The following is a 16,369-nucleotide window of genomic DNA, read 5'->3' as shown; positions in this document are numbered from 1 at the left end:
TTTCGACAGTTTTCAGCGGAAGTTGAAGCAATTTTGGGGCAAACATAATTTCTTGGGCTAAAAAACAGGCGACGTTTGTTTAAAACGTAATTCTCGTTTGAAGGATATAGGAAATAATTCTGGCTTCGAATTGATTTCGATGATTTGTGATTGTTCATTTGAACCCACATTAAAAGTGATTCACGGAAAATGAGTTTTGTCTTAAATAACCTCTTTTATATGCAGAACACGCGCTTTTGTTGAATTCAATATTCAGGTTTATAAGTTCTAATGCGATTTTCAAAGTTTTGCTCGAAATTGTCGGATATTTGATTGTAATTTCACAGGCAATGAAAGGGAAAAATTATTTTTGATAAATCAGAAGCGCGCCAATTCTGTCTTCAAAATTTTTGCTATGTCGGAACGCGCTAATCTGGTGGACTAACATCTGCAAAATTTCATTAAAAAAACAAGCGGTTTCGAATAAAATTATTACATTTTTATGTTTTTTTTTATAAAACTTCAACACCCTGTATTTTTGAAACGACGCCCTTAAGAATCCTGATTCATTAGAACTTTTCATTTTAAATAAATACCAGCAATCACATCCTAAAGTTTCAGAGTACTTTCGAATGTACGACACAAATGCACACCTGCAATTTTTCAAATTTTTCCAGCACTGAAGCGTATGGTTCGAAAAATGTATGTATTTTCAATTTATAATTATATTCATCCAATTAATGAAAAACCATCAACGTGCAGCTCCTAGTTTGGCAGATAAATGTTGTATATTCCATTAATTCGTTATGAAAAAGTTTATGTATAAAATCTAGGACACGATTGCATTCAACTCGTCGTGTATATCAATAATTGAGTTTTCAACTGACGACCATTGATTCAAATCGCATGTCTTAACTAGTCTACAACGGTTTAATTTATATTGACCCTTTCACTATTGCATAATATATGACAACTAAGACGTGTACTTGTTTATTCCGCTAGTTGAAAAATCTCTTCTTTATTGCCTGGCTATTTATAACTCAGCTAATCTAATTATTAGTTGAATTCAACTTCAGCCGGAATATAGTTGAGCACGGGAACAATAAATAAGTCACCATTGTCACGTTTCTACAATAAGGAAGTAATCAACCCAACATTCGGTATTTCAACAAGATAAAAATCCATGTTTCAAAATGTGCAATCTGTAGTTGCATATCTGCATACATTAATAATCGCTGAAGAATGTTATAATGATAATAAATTTAACGATATTACGAAATTTGTTGAAATTCATTGTTCAATTGTCGAGGTGGGGTTATTGAGTGCAACAATGATGAGACGTGTCGATGCAGGAGAAAGGAAAATTCTTATTGATTAGATTAGCGCAAGTAATTTCGTTTCTTTTGTCCATCCATTGTTCTTTGTTGTGCATCATCTAGCTGCTGACTTAAAAGGCTTAAGGTCGTCACATTTTTCTCAATTTTGCTGAATAAAGCATCATAATATTTAGCAATGATCTAATAATCAATCCGTTTAGTCATAAGATTCGAATTTACAAATGGATAACTTTCAACATATTTTTCTCTGCATAGATCCTGCTTCCTTGACGAACATTCTACCGAATAATGCTGACATTTATCATATGATCCATAATTTCATGTGTATAATTCAGTGTGAAGGCAATTAGCTCAGACGCTGTGGTAAATTTTATGTCAGTTGTATGCCAACGGCCCAGTATTACTTTCAACATCGAAAAAGCACATTAGCATGCCTGAATAAAATCAGATCAAGCCACAATCAAATATTCATGAAAATTAATAGTGGTTGAGACTGCAAAGTGCCGCCGATTAAGAATCGCAAATTAGTGTTAAAATATTTTAAAAAGTGCTAAAGTATATCATTTATAAACACCATCACAAAATCAACAGTCAAAATTTAACATAATCAAATCAGCCGCATTGTTGCCCCAAGTCTTTAGTTAAGCCCAAACCCAATGATTCAATTATTCCATCAAGTCATTAAACTTTTTAATTTTTTTTTCATATTTATCAAACACAAAACTAACATATTAGGACGGTTAAAGTTCAACAGTGCAAGATGTTGATCTGCCCCGCATACAAAGAATCTTGTTATAACATCAATTAAAATCACTATAAAATTTTTATGACTCTTTAAGTCTCAGTAAAGCCCATTATAATAAGGAAGTAAGAAACCGTTCACCCTCATAAAAAGCTATTTTTAAAAATTGACAAAACTAAATAAAACATCCGCATGGAACTTGAAGAAATTGAAAAATGCTGATGGCTTGATGCTGAAGAAGTTAAAGAATCACTTCCAAATCCAAAAATTCATCTAATTAGGCCTGGGTAACACTGTGTTGAGCTGCGCTTTTGAGTTGATGCCGCTCTGTGAGTCGTGAGTTATAACACATCACGTGTCACTACGCGCCGCATTTCGAATTGCGCTTGTGGCGGAATAATTATTGAAATCAGAACTTTTAAAGGACATTTTTGGTTAGTTGAAATTTCGTTGGTTTCTATCATCGCTCGGAAATTGAGCAGCAGTTTAATTCTTAAGTGATTTCTTCGCGGTTTTTTTGTTTAGTCAATATTTTTTGAAACATAAAATTCGGTTATTAGTTTGAGTTTTGGCGCTATGCATTAATCACTGCAGCTGAGTGAAATTGAGACAAAAATAAATGGCTCTAAATCGAAAGTTAAATTAGTGAAAGATCGGCGCTTGGATCGTTTTTCGTTTAAATGTTGTTTACTTTCGTTAAGCTGGAACGTGAAATTTGCTTTTGGAAATATTGCATTGCGAACAGTCACTTTCTACAAAAATGTCAACAATAAACAAACTGCAATCGAACTACCAAGTAAAGTGAATCATGGAAAGGGCGAACAATTAAATGATTAGATAATCAAGTTTATTCGATGTCTTTTTTTCTCGAAAAAGGGTATGAATGTTCAGTTTGCTACCGATAGAGAACGAAATCGGTCGATGATCATTTGCGTCGTGTGAATCGCGTTCTTAGATGGGAAATATAGAATCATTAAGGACCTTATGGCAAGTGCGGTAGTTTGTGAAAGGGTAGTGAACTTCTTGAGGGTTCTCGAAACGGAAGTTCGAAATTTTGACGGTATTTAGAGCGCACTCTTGGCTACTGAGCGCAAAACTCTGAACTATGCTCTAAAAGTATTTTTCGTTTCCGAGTTTTTCGTTACAACTAATCGCGTCTCACTGTGCCGCACTTCGAATTACGCTTAGCATTTAATTCAGGGGCGAATTAAAGCTTTACGAGGTCCGGGACTCGAATTTTAACACCTAACAAAAAAACGGACGACATTCTTTATTATTAACGTTTTACCAAATGGGTGACTATAACGCTACTGCAGCAGTGAGTTACGGTGCCGGTGCGTTGGGTTGACGCACCAAGCCATTTCGGCATCACTGCGCCAACTCCTGAGCATTCACAGAGTTACCCACGCCTACATCTAATGGATCTGCATAACCGCTGAGTGGAATAAAGCAGATACGCTTTAAGAGAGACGAAACGAAGGTTCGCCTATATTTGTCCCCACCCCAACAAGTGCTTTCATGTATGCGACAGGTTCCTTCTCTTTCAAGCGCCTGCATTTTTTGTTGTACCTTGTTCCACTCCTATGTTGGCCTAAGCATAATCGCCTTCTCAAACTTAATTATTAAAGTAACTAGATACGAAAATACTTTCCAATTTCATTATAAAACTTCTGCCCGAACGCTGCGCTCATTAATATTTTTTGACAAGATTGCAATCGACATCGCTTTAGACGGACTTAAATTACAAATTCCAAAACGCAAGTTTAACAACACTCCCTTTAATAAATTTTAATAACGTGTCCAATGTATTAAATGTCGCTTTAATATGCAGTGCTTTATGCAATTACTGCCTTATAAGGTGGAAATTAAAGGTCAGTCTTGGCACTTTCATTTTCAATGAAATGTAATCGTACCTACCTGGCTGGTAGCGAGCAACAACTAGTTTTTTTGATGAAAACAAGAAAAAAATGCTAATTTGCTGATTCAGTAACATGAATTTGATATGGAATAATGCAGGAGAAATCAGAAGCCTTGCCAAATATAGATGCTAACTGATAAAAAATTTGTTCGACACCACTGGACCCATTTTCGAACATTTTACCCAAGACCATGACAGTGTTTTTGCATATAAATTCTTCCCCATTATGTTTCGCTTCACTTTCCATATTCCAAGAAAGTTCAAAGTAGACTCTGGATAAACGACAACTATCGAAGAAAAAACACGTAACGTACGTGTTTATCAGCGTCATTTTGCCATACAGATATAATTTTTTTAGAGAACCCAGATAAAATGCAATAGATAAGGATGACACACGAAGGCCACACTAATCTGTTGCAGTCCGAAGCAAGAAACCAAGATAAAAATACTTTTATTCGAGTCTGACTAAAAAGCTGTGCGAGACTAATGCGGATTGGGATGTTTGTACATGAGAACTGGAATTAATCAAACATGTGCTTGATAAACAACAAAAAAGCTAAAATATGGTCACGAATAATCAAGCCTAAGCTGCTAGAAGTAAAGAATAAATTCAGTGTAAATCACAGTCAAATCAGGTTTGGAATTGAGTTATCTAAACGATAAGTTTCCTTATAAACTAATACAAATATAGGAGCGATTACCTAAATAACGCCTAAACAAGCACCTAGTCTATGTTATCTATGTTCTATGTGGGAAGGGCCTTACCCACTTTAACAAATTATATAAAAGCCACTATTTAAGCTGGTAGGTACCTACTTTATAGGCCAACGTTTCTACAGTTTGAAAGAGACGGTACTGATTTTTCAATTGGTGCGGCTTTCCATGGAACAATGGAGTAGGAACCCGGTTAAAAGAGCATTTTTGTAAAATTCCCTCATAATTTCCATTTTAAATTAAATGCACTTACGTCTTGTTGTTTTGATGGTCTAAAATTTAACAGTGGCGTCTACAAAAAATGCGTTGGCGAGCTGCACATTGCACTGAAACTACGCCATCCGCACCAATTTTCAACAAAGTTGAAAAGCATCTATTTTAATTGACGTGAAAACAATTTGATATCTAGATGAGAAAATTTCAATTAATCAGAAATAAATGAATTGCCACTATCACAAATTAATTTTGTTTGGTTTTTTGCGGCTTGTAAGGATTCAGAGGCTCAAAATTTTTTGAAAATCGAAAACTGATATGGTAATGAAAGTGGTGTTGCCCAACCTTGCAATTGGAAGGCCAATCCAACTATATAGAACTTTTTATTCATTTAAAATAAGAAAGATTGGTTCTAGTTGAAAAAAATCAAAATTCGAAGTCTCTAAGCAACTGCAAATTGGAAAAACTTCTTATGCACAATCTATCTAATTCACCCGGCATGCATGTATACATTTAATTTGTTGAAGAAAATCTTTTTCATTGGAAATATCATGATTAAAGTGTTGACTTTGGTGCAAATTGACTGTTTTTCCTTATCCTTTCAAAAGTGAGAAAAAGTGCATTGAACCTCCGGATATTCGTCCTGCCCACGACGGGAACAGTTTCCGGTTTGTAAAAAGTATTTTGCACGGAACAGTGTGGGGGTGAATCACTCACTGTTCGTTTTTTTCGCTGTTTATTTACATCATGAGTAATTTACATATTAAAAATGCGACAAGAAATTACTCTTAAAATGCCTATTAGAGTTAATGAGTGTGTCCGCCAGTCCACACAGGAAAAATGATAAGAAAAAGAAAACTACCACTAAATATCTAAAGTTGGTCGTTAAATACAAATATAACTTAATTTTTCTGCGTATTTTTAACGTTTATAATAGAAGTCGTCAATTTACTAGTTAGAAACATCTTAAAAAATTGGCTATTGCAAGCCTTTTCTATTGAATATTTTATGAAAGCTGTGATAGAAAATTGTTAGAGTTTTTCAGTTGAATTGTTTTGTAATTTTTACTTTACTATTTAATTTCGCAAATCCTAAGATGTACGTAAACTTACTACTCTAAACTACTCATTCAGAATGATCTTTTATTTCCTTTCTGGATTAATCACTCAAATACATTCAAATGTATCCTAAAGAAAAGGAAAATTTAAGGTTTTTTTAAAAACGGATCTTACCGGTGTCTGCTGTTTCCATTCTCGTTTCGCAGAGCGCTTTTTGCTGCATTTGAAGTTTTTGGAAACTTTCTAGAAACTCGAATGAAACAATTTTATAACACACTCTTGACAATCTGCTTAATAAAAATATCAAAAGACGCTTTCAGAAACTTCAAAAATAAATAGCGCGCTGCTATTCAGATTGGAATTTCAATCTAATGCAGCCACTAAACCGTAGATGGCAGCACTGTTTGTAATGGGCATTACTTTTATTTGAAATATTTTATATAGAATTTTGCTTCATAATAGGATTTCAATTGCTGTAAGCAAGCCAAATACATCGAAATTCCTCAGATATTGAGAATTATCGAAAAAAAAGTCGATTTGTCACTTTTGACAATTTAAATTCGAGGTTAAGCTTTGGTTAGACCATTTTCGATTTTTCCTTCGTAGAAAATTCATAAAATCGTTTGTCCACACAAATCAATCTCCCAGATTTATTACAATCTAACTATGCCAAACGCGTGCATTATTTGCACTAAATCTGCAACATATAAGTGTCCAATGTGTTACATATACTAGTAAGTTGAATTACCTTCTTAACTACCTATATGTGGGAACGTGTTTGTAAATGTAGATACTATTGATAAACTCTTCCCTAAAAGTACAATAATTTCATGAATCAGTCTCTTACAAGTTGCTGCATTCACCTGCATGTACCTGCTTGTAGAGCTGCTAAGTCGCTACTGCAGAATGTATTTTTCATGCTTTTAAACTTTAGCTGTTCTGCCAAATGTTGCAAACAGCACCGGGGGGACGGATGTAAACTTCTAAGTGAAACTGCTGCCGAGCCTGTTGATGAATCTATCATGAACTTTACCAAACACTTTGGAAAAGCTTCTGAAGAAGTGCCAGAAGGTAGACTACAATTACTGAGTAAGGATGTATTTTTAGTATGCTTTCGCTATCTAAGGACTACAGAACCCAAATTCTGGATGGTTTAATTGAATGTAAACTCTAACTGAAATTGTCTTTGAAAACAATGGGTCTCATGATTTAAAGGTGATACTTAAATGCTTTTACTTCAAATTTTTAAAGCAAAACATTCGAAGTATATGATCAAAAAGTTTGGAGCACTTGCTTTACAACTGAACAAAAAGCATTGGTTGCACCATAAGCAAATACTTCAGATTATACGAATAAAGGCATTCATTTGCTTTCGCTGGGAATTCGTTCCTGCAATCGATCATATTTTAGAGTGAACGAAACTCTCAAAAACGCTTAACATCAATTTAGAATCGATTAAATTGATAACAACTTGAATTTTTCAGTACGTATTAGGGTTTATGTGCAAGATGCTCAATCGCATTCAGATCCGGAGATAGCGATGGTGATCTAAAAACATTTATTTCTTGCGAAAGCACCCTTTTTTCAATAATGGGTATATTTCGCTCATTGGTTAATAAGTGAGATGAAAAATCGACATTGTTTAATTTGTTTCAACAGAGCAAAGTGACGAAGTTAAAAATCTGATTACGAATCCACATCTCAGAAATCTACTGGTTACCATCGACAATGCGGAAAACCCTGAAGAGATTGTGCAAAAAGCCATGCTGGAACCCATTTTCGTCGAATTTACTGATGCCTGTATGAAAGCGGTCGAGCCGGAAAATACCAAGGAAGAACCGTTTCATACATAAGCAGATTTTCTCAGTTTCATCCAGTCCCTTTCCATACCTTTTGCATAATCTGTAACTTGTTTGTTGCCCCCTTTCAGAATATAGATTAAGACTGTTGATTGTGCAATGTTTTTTCCGTAATTTGCGCACTAATAGTTAGAAACGTGGAAAGTTTAGTAGTATTATTATGGTTCGGTGTTTTTGCAAAAGATCTTGTCTTTGTAAAAATATATCATCTTATCTTGTCGCTCTTCCGTTAAAGTTTTTGCTGTCAGAAACCGTATTTAACTATAATAATGAATAATTGAAATGTCTAGTTTAATTTGTATTTGTTAGTTTGCTCTAGTTTTATTTTTCCAGCTGAATGTCTTCGGAGTTTTGCCAACTAAAGGCATCACAGTTAAATAAGATTAACTAGAAATGTATGTATTTTTTACAAAACGATTTATTTGCTGCTATTTTTTTAATATAATTTTTTATTCTTAACTACCTACGTTTTTCTCCAAAATACTATGCCTGCACTCAGACTGACTAGTACATTTCAAGTTTTCTTCTGACTCATTTACAGTTACAATAAAGCATCATCAAAGTGCAGTTGCAATCACGTAAGCTTGCAAATCATTTGGAGCCGTAATATTGCTATATTCTTTGGCCAGGCCCCAATATCTCCTCCTAAGGTGATGGGCGCTGGCTTTGGGCTGGCGATTTCTCGTGAATATTCCCTTCTTGTTTCCCCCTACTCGAGTATAATCTAAAATTGATATAAACTCATTGTTTTCGTCGGATTTTCCATTAAAGTTGAGTACCTTGTCTTGTTTTGAAGTCTGCGAAATTCCAAATAAACTCCCCGATGAAAAATCCCTGACTTCTCAGGATATCAAATGCTTCAAAATGTTTGGACATCAGACCGACTTGATATTCTTCGGACCAGATGAAATCTGGAAGCTTTGAAAAGAGAAAATGTTAACCGAAACCAGTCAATAGTTGAGGAACTTACAAAATGTAATCCCTCCAACGTATCACCTCCATACTCCTGCATTATAACCGGCTTATTGAACTTGTTATGCCATGCGGTTGCTTCATTTACCACTTTGGCAGTAACAACATCCAAATTACCTTCATTCGAGTACCAGGCATTGTATCTGTTAAAGCTTACTATATCCACAAATTGTGACTGGAAATTACATAACAATAATCCCTATAAAATAAGTTGTTTGTGGTGCTTACGGATTCAACCACATTGACTCCTTGTGCTTCCACTATCGTTACCGGTCTAGTGGTGTCTAAAGACTTTATATGTTGTACTATTTGCCTGTAACAATAATTTGTTGTTTTGCGGTGCTTCTGGGCTTTTTTCGACTTCCACTCACCTAAAATACTCTTTGGCGGCAGCATATTGGGTTCGAGGTTCATTAGCAGCCGACCACATTACAACTGCGGGACGATTCTTGTCCCTTTTTACTAATTCAGTCAGTGATATCTTGTGCTTGGCTAGTAAATTGTCGGAGAATATCCTGAGCAAAACAAATCAAATTTTTGTTCAGTGAACTAATTTAAAATCAGAATTACACCCTGTGATTTATTTCATCATGAATCATCGCATTCCTCAACTGAATAACAATGCGACTTACTCTATATTTACGCCGGGACATTCATCTATAACCATGATTCCATACTGATCGGCCAAGTCCATAATTTCTTCTGCGTATGGATAATGTGAAGTTCTGTAAGCATTAGCGCCTACCCATTTGATTAAATTGTAGTCCCGTATAATGAGGGGCAAATCCAAACCTATAAAGCATGAAACCTTTAACTTGCTTGGAAATGTCTAGTTTCCTGATGGGGGTATAAAAACGTCTTTCTTAATTGATAATTCACTTACCCTTTCCCCTTATATCAGAGTCTTCGTGCTTACCAAACCCATGTAAATACAAGGGTTTTCCATTAATGAGAAAACTAGTACTATTCCACGTTAACACTCTCAGTCCAACTGGCTGGACATATTTGTCCACGAGGTCTCCATTGGCATCAAACAGCTCTACCTAAAAGTGCCATGAAATGGCATTTGACTATAAATAAACTAGTTAGTTTCTACCTCAAATGAATATAAATATCCCGGTTCTGGATCCATTAAATAGGGCCACCACAGTTTGGGGTTTTCAATGGATAAAAGTCCCTGGCATCTGGAAGCAGACTGTTCATCTGTAGTGAGGACTGTCCGCCATTTATCAGATAAACTCACTCGGCAAATAATATCATTCACTCCTTCTATGGTCACATTGTATTGCAATTTGGCTGTGAAAATATAAATTAGTAAATAAAATTCTTTAATTGCTTCCTTTTTGTTTGTCATTACATTGTAAGAAATTTTCAAGTCTTACCCAGCTCGGCTGTTGCTTCCGCTGTAAATACTGTTATGTCTTCCACATAAGTCTTTGGTGTAGTATACAGTTTCACTGGTCTGTGTATGCCAGCATAGTTGAAGAAATCAAACGTTATAGATTGTTGCAATCTTCCACTGAAATTAATTTAAATTATGCTTGAAAACCGCTTACTTTGGGAATGTATTTGTTTCGTCACTTAAAATTCTCAAGGGAATTACAGAAGGTTTTATTGAAGACTGAAAAAAAACTGTTTTAACTACAAACCTTTCCAGCTCAACTACTCGCCCTTGTGGAACCGTATCAGGCAGCAAAGTGTTATCCACTGCTACTGTAACATGGTTCTCTTTGCCATATTTTAAATAGGCGGTCACTTCTGCAAGGAAAGGTAAATGCCCTATTTCGTGGCTCATGACCAGCTGTCCATTAATCCACTAAAAATGAGCATATGAAATTAATTGCATTTTTTATATTTATTGTGGTATTACCACTTGTGCAGCGTAATTCGCCGACTCGAACCTCAACCAGACCCGTCCAATTTCAGACCAAAATTTCGGTACGAAGAAGTTTCTGTCGTACCATACCAGACCTACATGGTCTCGTAATTTCGGATCGGTAGTGATATCGTTGTAGCTTGCTGGTACGGGCATTTGGATGATTTCAATGTCCGGAATCTTTTGAACAGGGAAAATAAATTGTCTCCAATGAAACTTAACTAGCTAATTTTCTAGGTAGTTTATCTCCTTGCGTTCGGAGTTTAAAATGTTCTAACATTAACGAAAATCCTCTGAATAATATCGAACTTTTCTTGCGAGAATTAAAATTTTTCGCCAATTGTATAAGCCGTAAGCATCGCAGTTTTTTTCATAAACTAATCATGCGATTCAGGCATAGGAATGCATTGCTTTGTAAACATCTCGATCGTGATTTTCAATTTAATCGCAGATAAAGTACAGCATTCCATTCGCAACAATCGCATAACTCATCATTATTGACTCGCACAAAATACTATTGTAAATTGTGAGTACACGAATTATCCTTTATGTAGTGACTAGGCGTGTGTTTAGTAGTTGACCTAGGTAAAGCATGTAAGTATTAGGATATTGCGGTTTCAAGGCACCGGTTGTACCAAATTTGCTTAATTTAAGATTAATTTGCTTCAACTCGGCCTAGTTATTTACTGCGTAAACAATCCTTTCAAACCCTCTTCAAAGCAATGAACTGAAGCTGTTTTAATGCCTACTCCACCTGGTCAGTTCCATCCAGTCATATCAAGTTGATTTTTTCCTGCTTTTGACTGCTGAAACTAAACTTAGTGCGGTGCAAACCAGTGCTACATCCTGTATATTTTAAATGTTTGGCTTTGGAGAATGCCCAGAGGGTTTCTTTTACATATGTAATTTTAACACACTAGACTGTTTTTTTGTTCTTAAGTGATTTTCATGAAAATATTGCGTTGTTTATTGATAAGGAAAATATCCTCGGGTAAACATCGTGATCGCTCAAAAACTGCTTTAAATGGACCAAAAATGTCCATTTGTTCGGTTCTGAAGCTGCGAGGGTGTTTAGCAATGCATTATTCGCTTCTTTGAGATGAAAACTGTGTAGAATGCGAAGCATTTTGAAACAATTCATGTTTTTTCAGCAATTCCTCCTCTACCCTTTGCAAAATTTCACATGCACGGTTTCTGCGCTCAATAGATTTATTTCGCTCTGGGAAATGAGTTTTTATGTATTTCCTATGCGCTTTTCGCCGCCTATGGACTTACACACTATGGAAATACATGTTTTCCTTCATTTTAACTTCTTCCACCAAACGAAGCGAACGCGCTGAATTTTGTTGGCGTATTTGTACTTCTTGTTATATTGTTGCGTTATTTTAAATTATTTTAAATAGAAACCGGCGATAGGAACCGGGGATAGACCGGATATAGAAATTAATATTTTGATACATTTCAATCTCTAAATTTGGTGCGTTTAACCAGTTCACATTAAAAATATTTAATTTTACCTTGCAAGAAAAGCGCACTGGAATGAATTTCAGCAACAACATAACTAAGAAGCATTTTAATTTTAAGTATAAGATTATTAAATGACTTAGGCTGAAGCAATAAAAAAAACTGTTGAATCAAACAAAAAAACTAAAGTTACTCGAAACTCTTCAAACATGAAATAAACAGAGTTGTTGCACCTGGATTGAATTACTTTCTTGGAGCGCATAAAAATGTGATGTTTTGCAAAGCAACAAAAATATTTTTCAGCCTTAAAAGTTGCAAATTTACCTTTATTTATTCATCTATGCGAACTTCTCGTTTAGTTTTGAAATTGAGGCTTTTAGTCTTTACTTTACCTTGATTTAATGTAGGAAATGCTGCTGTGTTGTACATTAAGCACCGAAACTTGGCACTTTATAACACAAGCAAGCACAATTTAGTTGCATTTAAAAAAATGTAAATATGAGCATTTTTTGCAATATTGCGTGTAGCAAATCGGGCATTACATTTAGAAGATACATAGGCAGAAAGATTGATGAACCAGCCAGAAATAACAACAAGTTACATGATTTATATTTGCATATTTTAAGAAACTAATAAAACTTTTATTGGCCACTAACCACGAGCTAACGAAAATTTAAATATTTTTATTTACGAGCGAAACAACGTTGATCCAAGTACTGTTAGATTATTTCGAAACCCCCCCGGAAATGAATAATATTGGGTTGTTTCTCGATTCTTAAGTACTTACGGTATTGAGGTCCTTTTTGTACCAGTGCTGCTCAAACCCAATATATGGGCTTGAACTGTAATTAATGCTGGGAGAAACAAAATTCCATATTCCATCCAAAGAGAGCACTTGCCTGGTTTCGGATTCGCGCGGAAATAGAATACCGCCTCTATGGATTGTGGCTTTTGCACTGTAGAAGGTGTAGATGTTTACGACAAAAATCACCCATTTTAGAAAGGTCATTTTTCCTTGAGATCGGAAACAGCAAACCTCAAGTTGTGGAAAGTTTTCTTCGAGTTTCACTCACCCTAGACCTACTTTCAGATGAAAATAAATGGGAAATTTCCTTATTAAAATTTAAATTATATATAATTTTGCTAATCGAGAGACGGCACGGTATTCCGAGGCTTTATGTTAAACCACCCACATTAGTTTGCGGTAATCGCAACGCGCGCTTTGTATCAACTGAATTCGCATCTTCCTTACAACCGCTAATATTTAAATTGTACTCTGCGTTTTCTGCTTGATATCTGCCAGATACACTACTTACAAGAAGCGAACTTAGTCGCAACCCATTTAAGCCGGAACTCACGATTTAAATCATATTTTCAGCCGAAAAAAATCCAACCATTCACATTTTGCTTTGTAACGAACAGGAATAATTTGCAATAATTATTGTGAATACATTTTTCAAAATCGAAATTTAAATTTTGCACGGTTTAGGTTTTTGCCATACGGATTTCAGAAATTGTTAGCAACTGAAAGTTTCATTAGCATGTTAACCGCTCAATTTTTTTGGTTTTTTGCCCAAAGTTTCGCTGTAATTTTCAATGCGTTTGGTTCTAGAACCATTGCAAAGAAAAAGGGTTTTTAAGAATGATTGTTGCAGATGCGAGTGAAATATCTAGAAGAAATGGCGGTAAATCCACTTGTTTAAGTCGAGATACGACTTTTTCACATGAAACTAGTACATGATTGTAGAAATGTGCATTTTTGTAGGGTTCAAAAAATCAACCACATTAATAACAGGAAACATTTTAAAAGACACTTACACATTTTTCCATGGATAGGTGAATTCCGTTGATTAATTTTAAAAATGTTGTAATGCGAAAAATCGTTTAGGAGCTTGATAATAACAAATCCTCAAGGTACGCAAATAATTTTTAAGTCAATTAACGGTTCAATACGTATTTTCAATACTCACTTAATATGCCGGAAATTAAAGCAGGAGTTCTGGGCATTAACAGTTGTTGCAAATTGCAAAAATCTATTTTTTTGCTATTTGACTCAAAAAATTTTCCAAGGTAAAACATCTAGTAATAAAAATGATCAAAAACGTGAACGTTTTTTAAAAACACTTGACTCTTATTGCGGGATCGTGTTACATGCTTGCAGGTAGGTATATTAACGCAATTTTGTGGCGATCATATGGTAATTGTTGTAAGGTTGTGCTAACTGAGAGGTAGATTTTAAAGATGAAGCCTTGGATATGATATATGAATAAAATGAGTCGAAGACCTGGGCAAGTCTAGAGGTGAACATTTGCATAATGTAAAACCGACAGAACATTCCTAGAAATACACATCAACTGTCTGAATGCGAACCCATTTCTTATTGTTTTAGTGGTTCTTTATCTGGTTGGCGTTTTACATGCTGTACCTTAAATACCACGAAGAATCTTGCAAGTATATTTTTTCAATATCAGAATATTTTATTTGTTAAACGCTGGATAATGTCAATGTTTCTCCATAGATCAGCAGTGGTTGCATAAGTTACAAGTATGTAAATGTTTTGAAAGCAAAAAAACGTAAATCACGTAATATTAGCTATTTTGTGTGCATCTGCACAGTTAAGGAGCTGATAAATTAGTGCTCGAACGCCTAGTAAATATGTATTATTTGATTAAAGGTAAAAATTTGCAGAATATGCCTCTGGGTTTTTTTAGTAGAATAATTTAAATTTGTTTATTATATTTAAAAAATTATTTTTGGTTTTTTATTGAATATGTATTTGATAAGTGTGAGAAGCAAAAAGAAAACCTGGCTCTAGTTAGACAGTTAGATAATCGCTCGGTAGGTATATGCATTTTTTACTAATTTTTTCTCTTGTTAACTACTTTATTGGGATAAAAAACACAACATTGGAACATCAATTTTTTTCAAGCATGTCTTTATTTATCAAGACAACAAATTTTGCTTGCATATCCAAGAAGTACGGGTTAAATAAAATGATGAATATGTCCTTAACCTCAGCATCGAGTCAGTAAACCGAAAAAATAATACATAACACTAACCAATAGTGAATAAATTTTCTTGTTCTGAAATGAGAAGAAAAAACCCAATTGAGTTTATCCACACTACTTGCCTTGATAAAACGTTAAATCTACCTGTTATTTATCTCTGCGTTGCGAGGGTAAAGACCTCACCATCCAAATCAAGTTTAGAATAATAATTTTTGTGAACAGCGATTGAAAATGAGACTGCGATTTAATGATGAATAATTTATCTAACTCAGAAATATTCAGTGATCGTATTCAGATCTGAGAATTTGAATCTTCCTTTTATTTTGCCCAGTTTTAGTTCTATATGCTGCTCCGCTGAATTAAGTTGAAATGAAATTTCGCATCGTTTGCAAAGGAAAGTTGCCTAATGTGAAATGTGGGTTCAATTGGTTCAAAATTAAAAAAAATCAGTGATGGTCTTTTAGGCGAGTTTTAAACTTCTTTCCATCTTAAAAAAGATTCACGCAGAATCAACACAATTCGGCGCTCTTATCAATGATGTGAACTCGATCAATTTATTCTTGTGTACAAATATATTTTGTTTGTGGTCATAAAGATAACCTTTATCGCCACTGGCCAGATTGCATTCAGGGAATTTGACTATGAATGAACATCTGTAATACTGATATTTTGTTAGTCGCCTATAATTAGAGATTTATAATTGCAAAATTAAATGGAAATTGTCAAAAGACTTTAATATTTCATATTTAAAATACTGGTTTTATTTAAAGTTGGTATATTTTGTTGATTTTATTAATTGTTTCTTTAATACTTACGCAAATAAAATTTAGTCGATTAGTAAATTTTGCAATCTGCTCAAGCCGAAACGTTGTATTGTCTTTCAATTAGTCGTACAGAAGTGCACTAGGAAAGAGCTCTAAGCCAATTTTTCACTTTGAAAGTTGTACAGAAAATAATCTAAGGAAAATAACAGTGCATTTAACAGAAAAAGAAGATTCATTGAAAATAGGAAACTTACCATAAAAAGGCACAAACCTCACTTGCTCCTTAAGATCTAAAACCTACTCGGGCCATTCAAAAGCCAATTATGTATCGGTAACCTCGAATATTAAGTAATGATTAGTTTTTAATTTACTTATCGCGGCCATGTACTGCTAGTTTATCGTAAAGAAATTGCATTATTTACCAAAGAAATCGAGTTCGAGTCCAATCCTGATGGTATTGAAGTA

At 34.6% G+C, this 16,369-nt stretch overlaps 2 protein-coding genes across 5 annotated transcripts; one reads left to right on the top strand and one right to left on the bottom strand.

Annotated features, from left to right (window-relative positions):
* Nucleotides 1-6,421: 6,421 nt before the first annotated feature.
* Nucleotides 6,422-8,279, top strand: LOC109544589 (zinc finger HIT domain-containing protein 3). 2 transcript variants are annotated; one of them, XM_019914880.2, is made up of 3 exons: nucleotides 6,422-6,695; nucleotides 6,896-7,032; nucleotides 7,621-8,279. In XM_019914880.2, the coding sequence occupies exons 1-3, from the start codon at nucleotides 6,628-6,630 to the stop codon at nucleotides 7,812-7,814; spliced, it is 399 nt and encodes a 132-aa protein (XP_019770439.1). In that variant the 5' UTR covers nucleotides 6,422-6,627; the 3' UTR covers nucleotides 7,815-8,279. The 2 variants fall into 2 exon arrangements, with proteins under 2 accessions (XP_019770439.1, XP_019770438.1); XM_019914879.2 differs by having other exon boundaries at nucleotides 6,896-7,050.
* A 15-nt stretch (nucleotides 8,280-8,294) lies between these two features.
* Nucleotides 8,295-16,330, bottom strand: LOC109544588 (beta-glucuronidase). Of its 3 annotated transcripts, none has more exons than XM_019914875.2 (14): nucleotides 16,159-16,330; nucleotides 15,956-16,097; nucleotides 12,920-13,215; nucleotides 10,663-10,848; nucleotides 10,442-10,608; nucleotides 10,175-10,311; nucleotides 9,889-10,088; nucleotides 9,676-9,835; nucleotides 9,425-9,584; nucleotides 9,164-9,307; nucleotides 9,021-9,105; nucleotides 8,791-8,967; nucleotides 8,600-8,738; nucleotides 8,295-8,544 (listed from the first exon to the last, which is right to left on the bottom strand). In XM_019914875.2, exons 3-14 carry the CDS (start codon nucleotides 13,139-13,141, stop codon nucleotides 8,378-8,380), a joined length of 1,944 nt encoding a protein of 647 aa, XP_019770434.2. In that variant the 5' UTR covers nucleotides 13,142-13,215; nucleotides 15,956-16,097; nucleotides 16,159-16,330; the 3' UTR covers nucleotides 8,295-8,377. The 3 variants fall into 3 exon arrangements, with proteins under 3 accessions (XP_019770434.2, XP_019770435.2, XP_048520107.1); XM_019914876.2 differs by having other exon boundaries at nucleotides 12,920-13,212; XM_048664150.1 differs by lacking the exons at nucleotides 15,956-16,097; nucleotides 16,159-16,330 and having other exon boundaries at nucleotides 12,920-14,194.
* Between the last annotated feature and the right edge of the window lie 39 nt (nucleotides 16,331-16,369).

Source organism: Dendroctonus ponderosae, unplaced genomic scaffold (genome assembly GCF_020466585.1).
Source record: "Dendroctonus ponderosae isolate FM_Combo_2020 unplaced genomic scaffold, Dpon_F_20191213v2 Dpon_F_20191213_2, whole genome shotgun sequence".
Lineage (NCBI taxonomy): Eukaryota > Metazoa > Arthropoda > Insecta > Coleoptera > Curculionidae > Dendroctonus > Dendroctonus ponderosae.
This window is presented reverse-complemented; position numbering and strand designations above follow the sequence as displayed.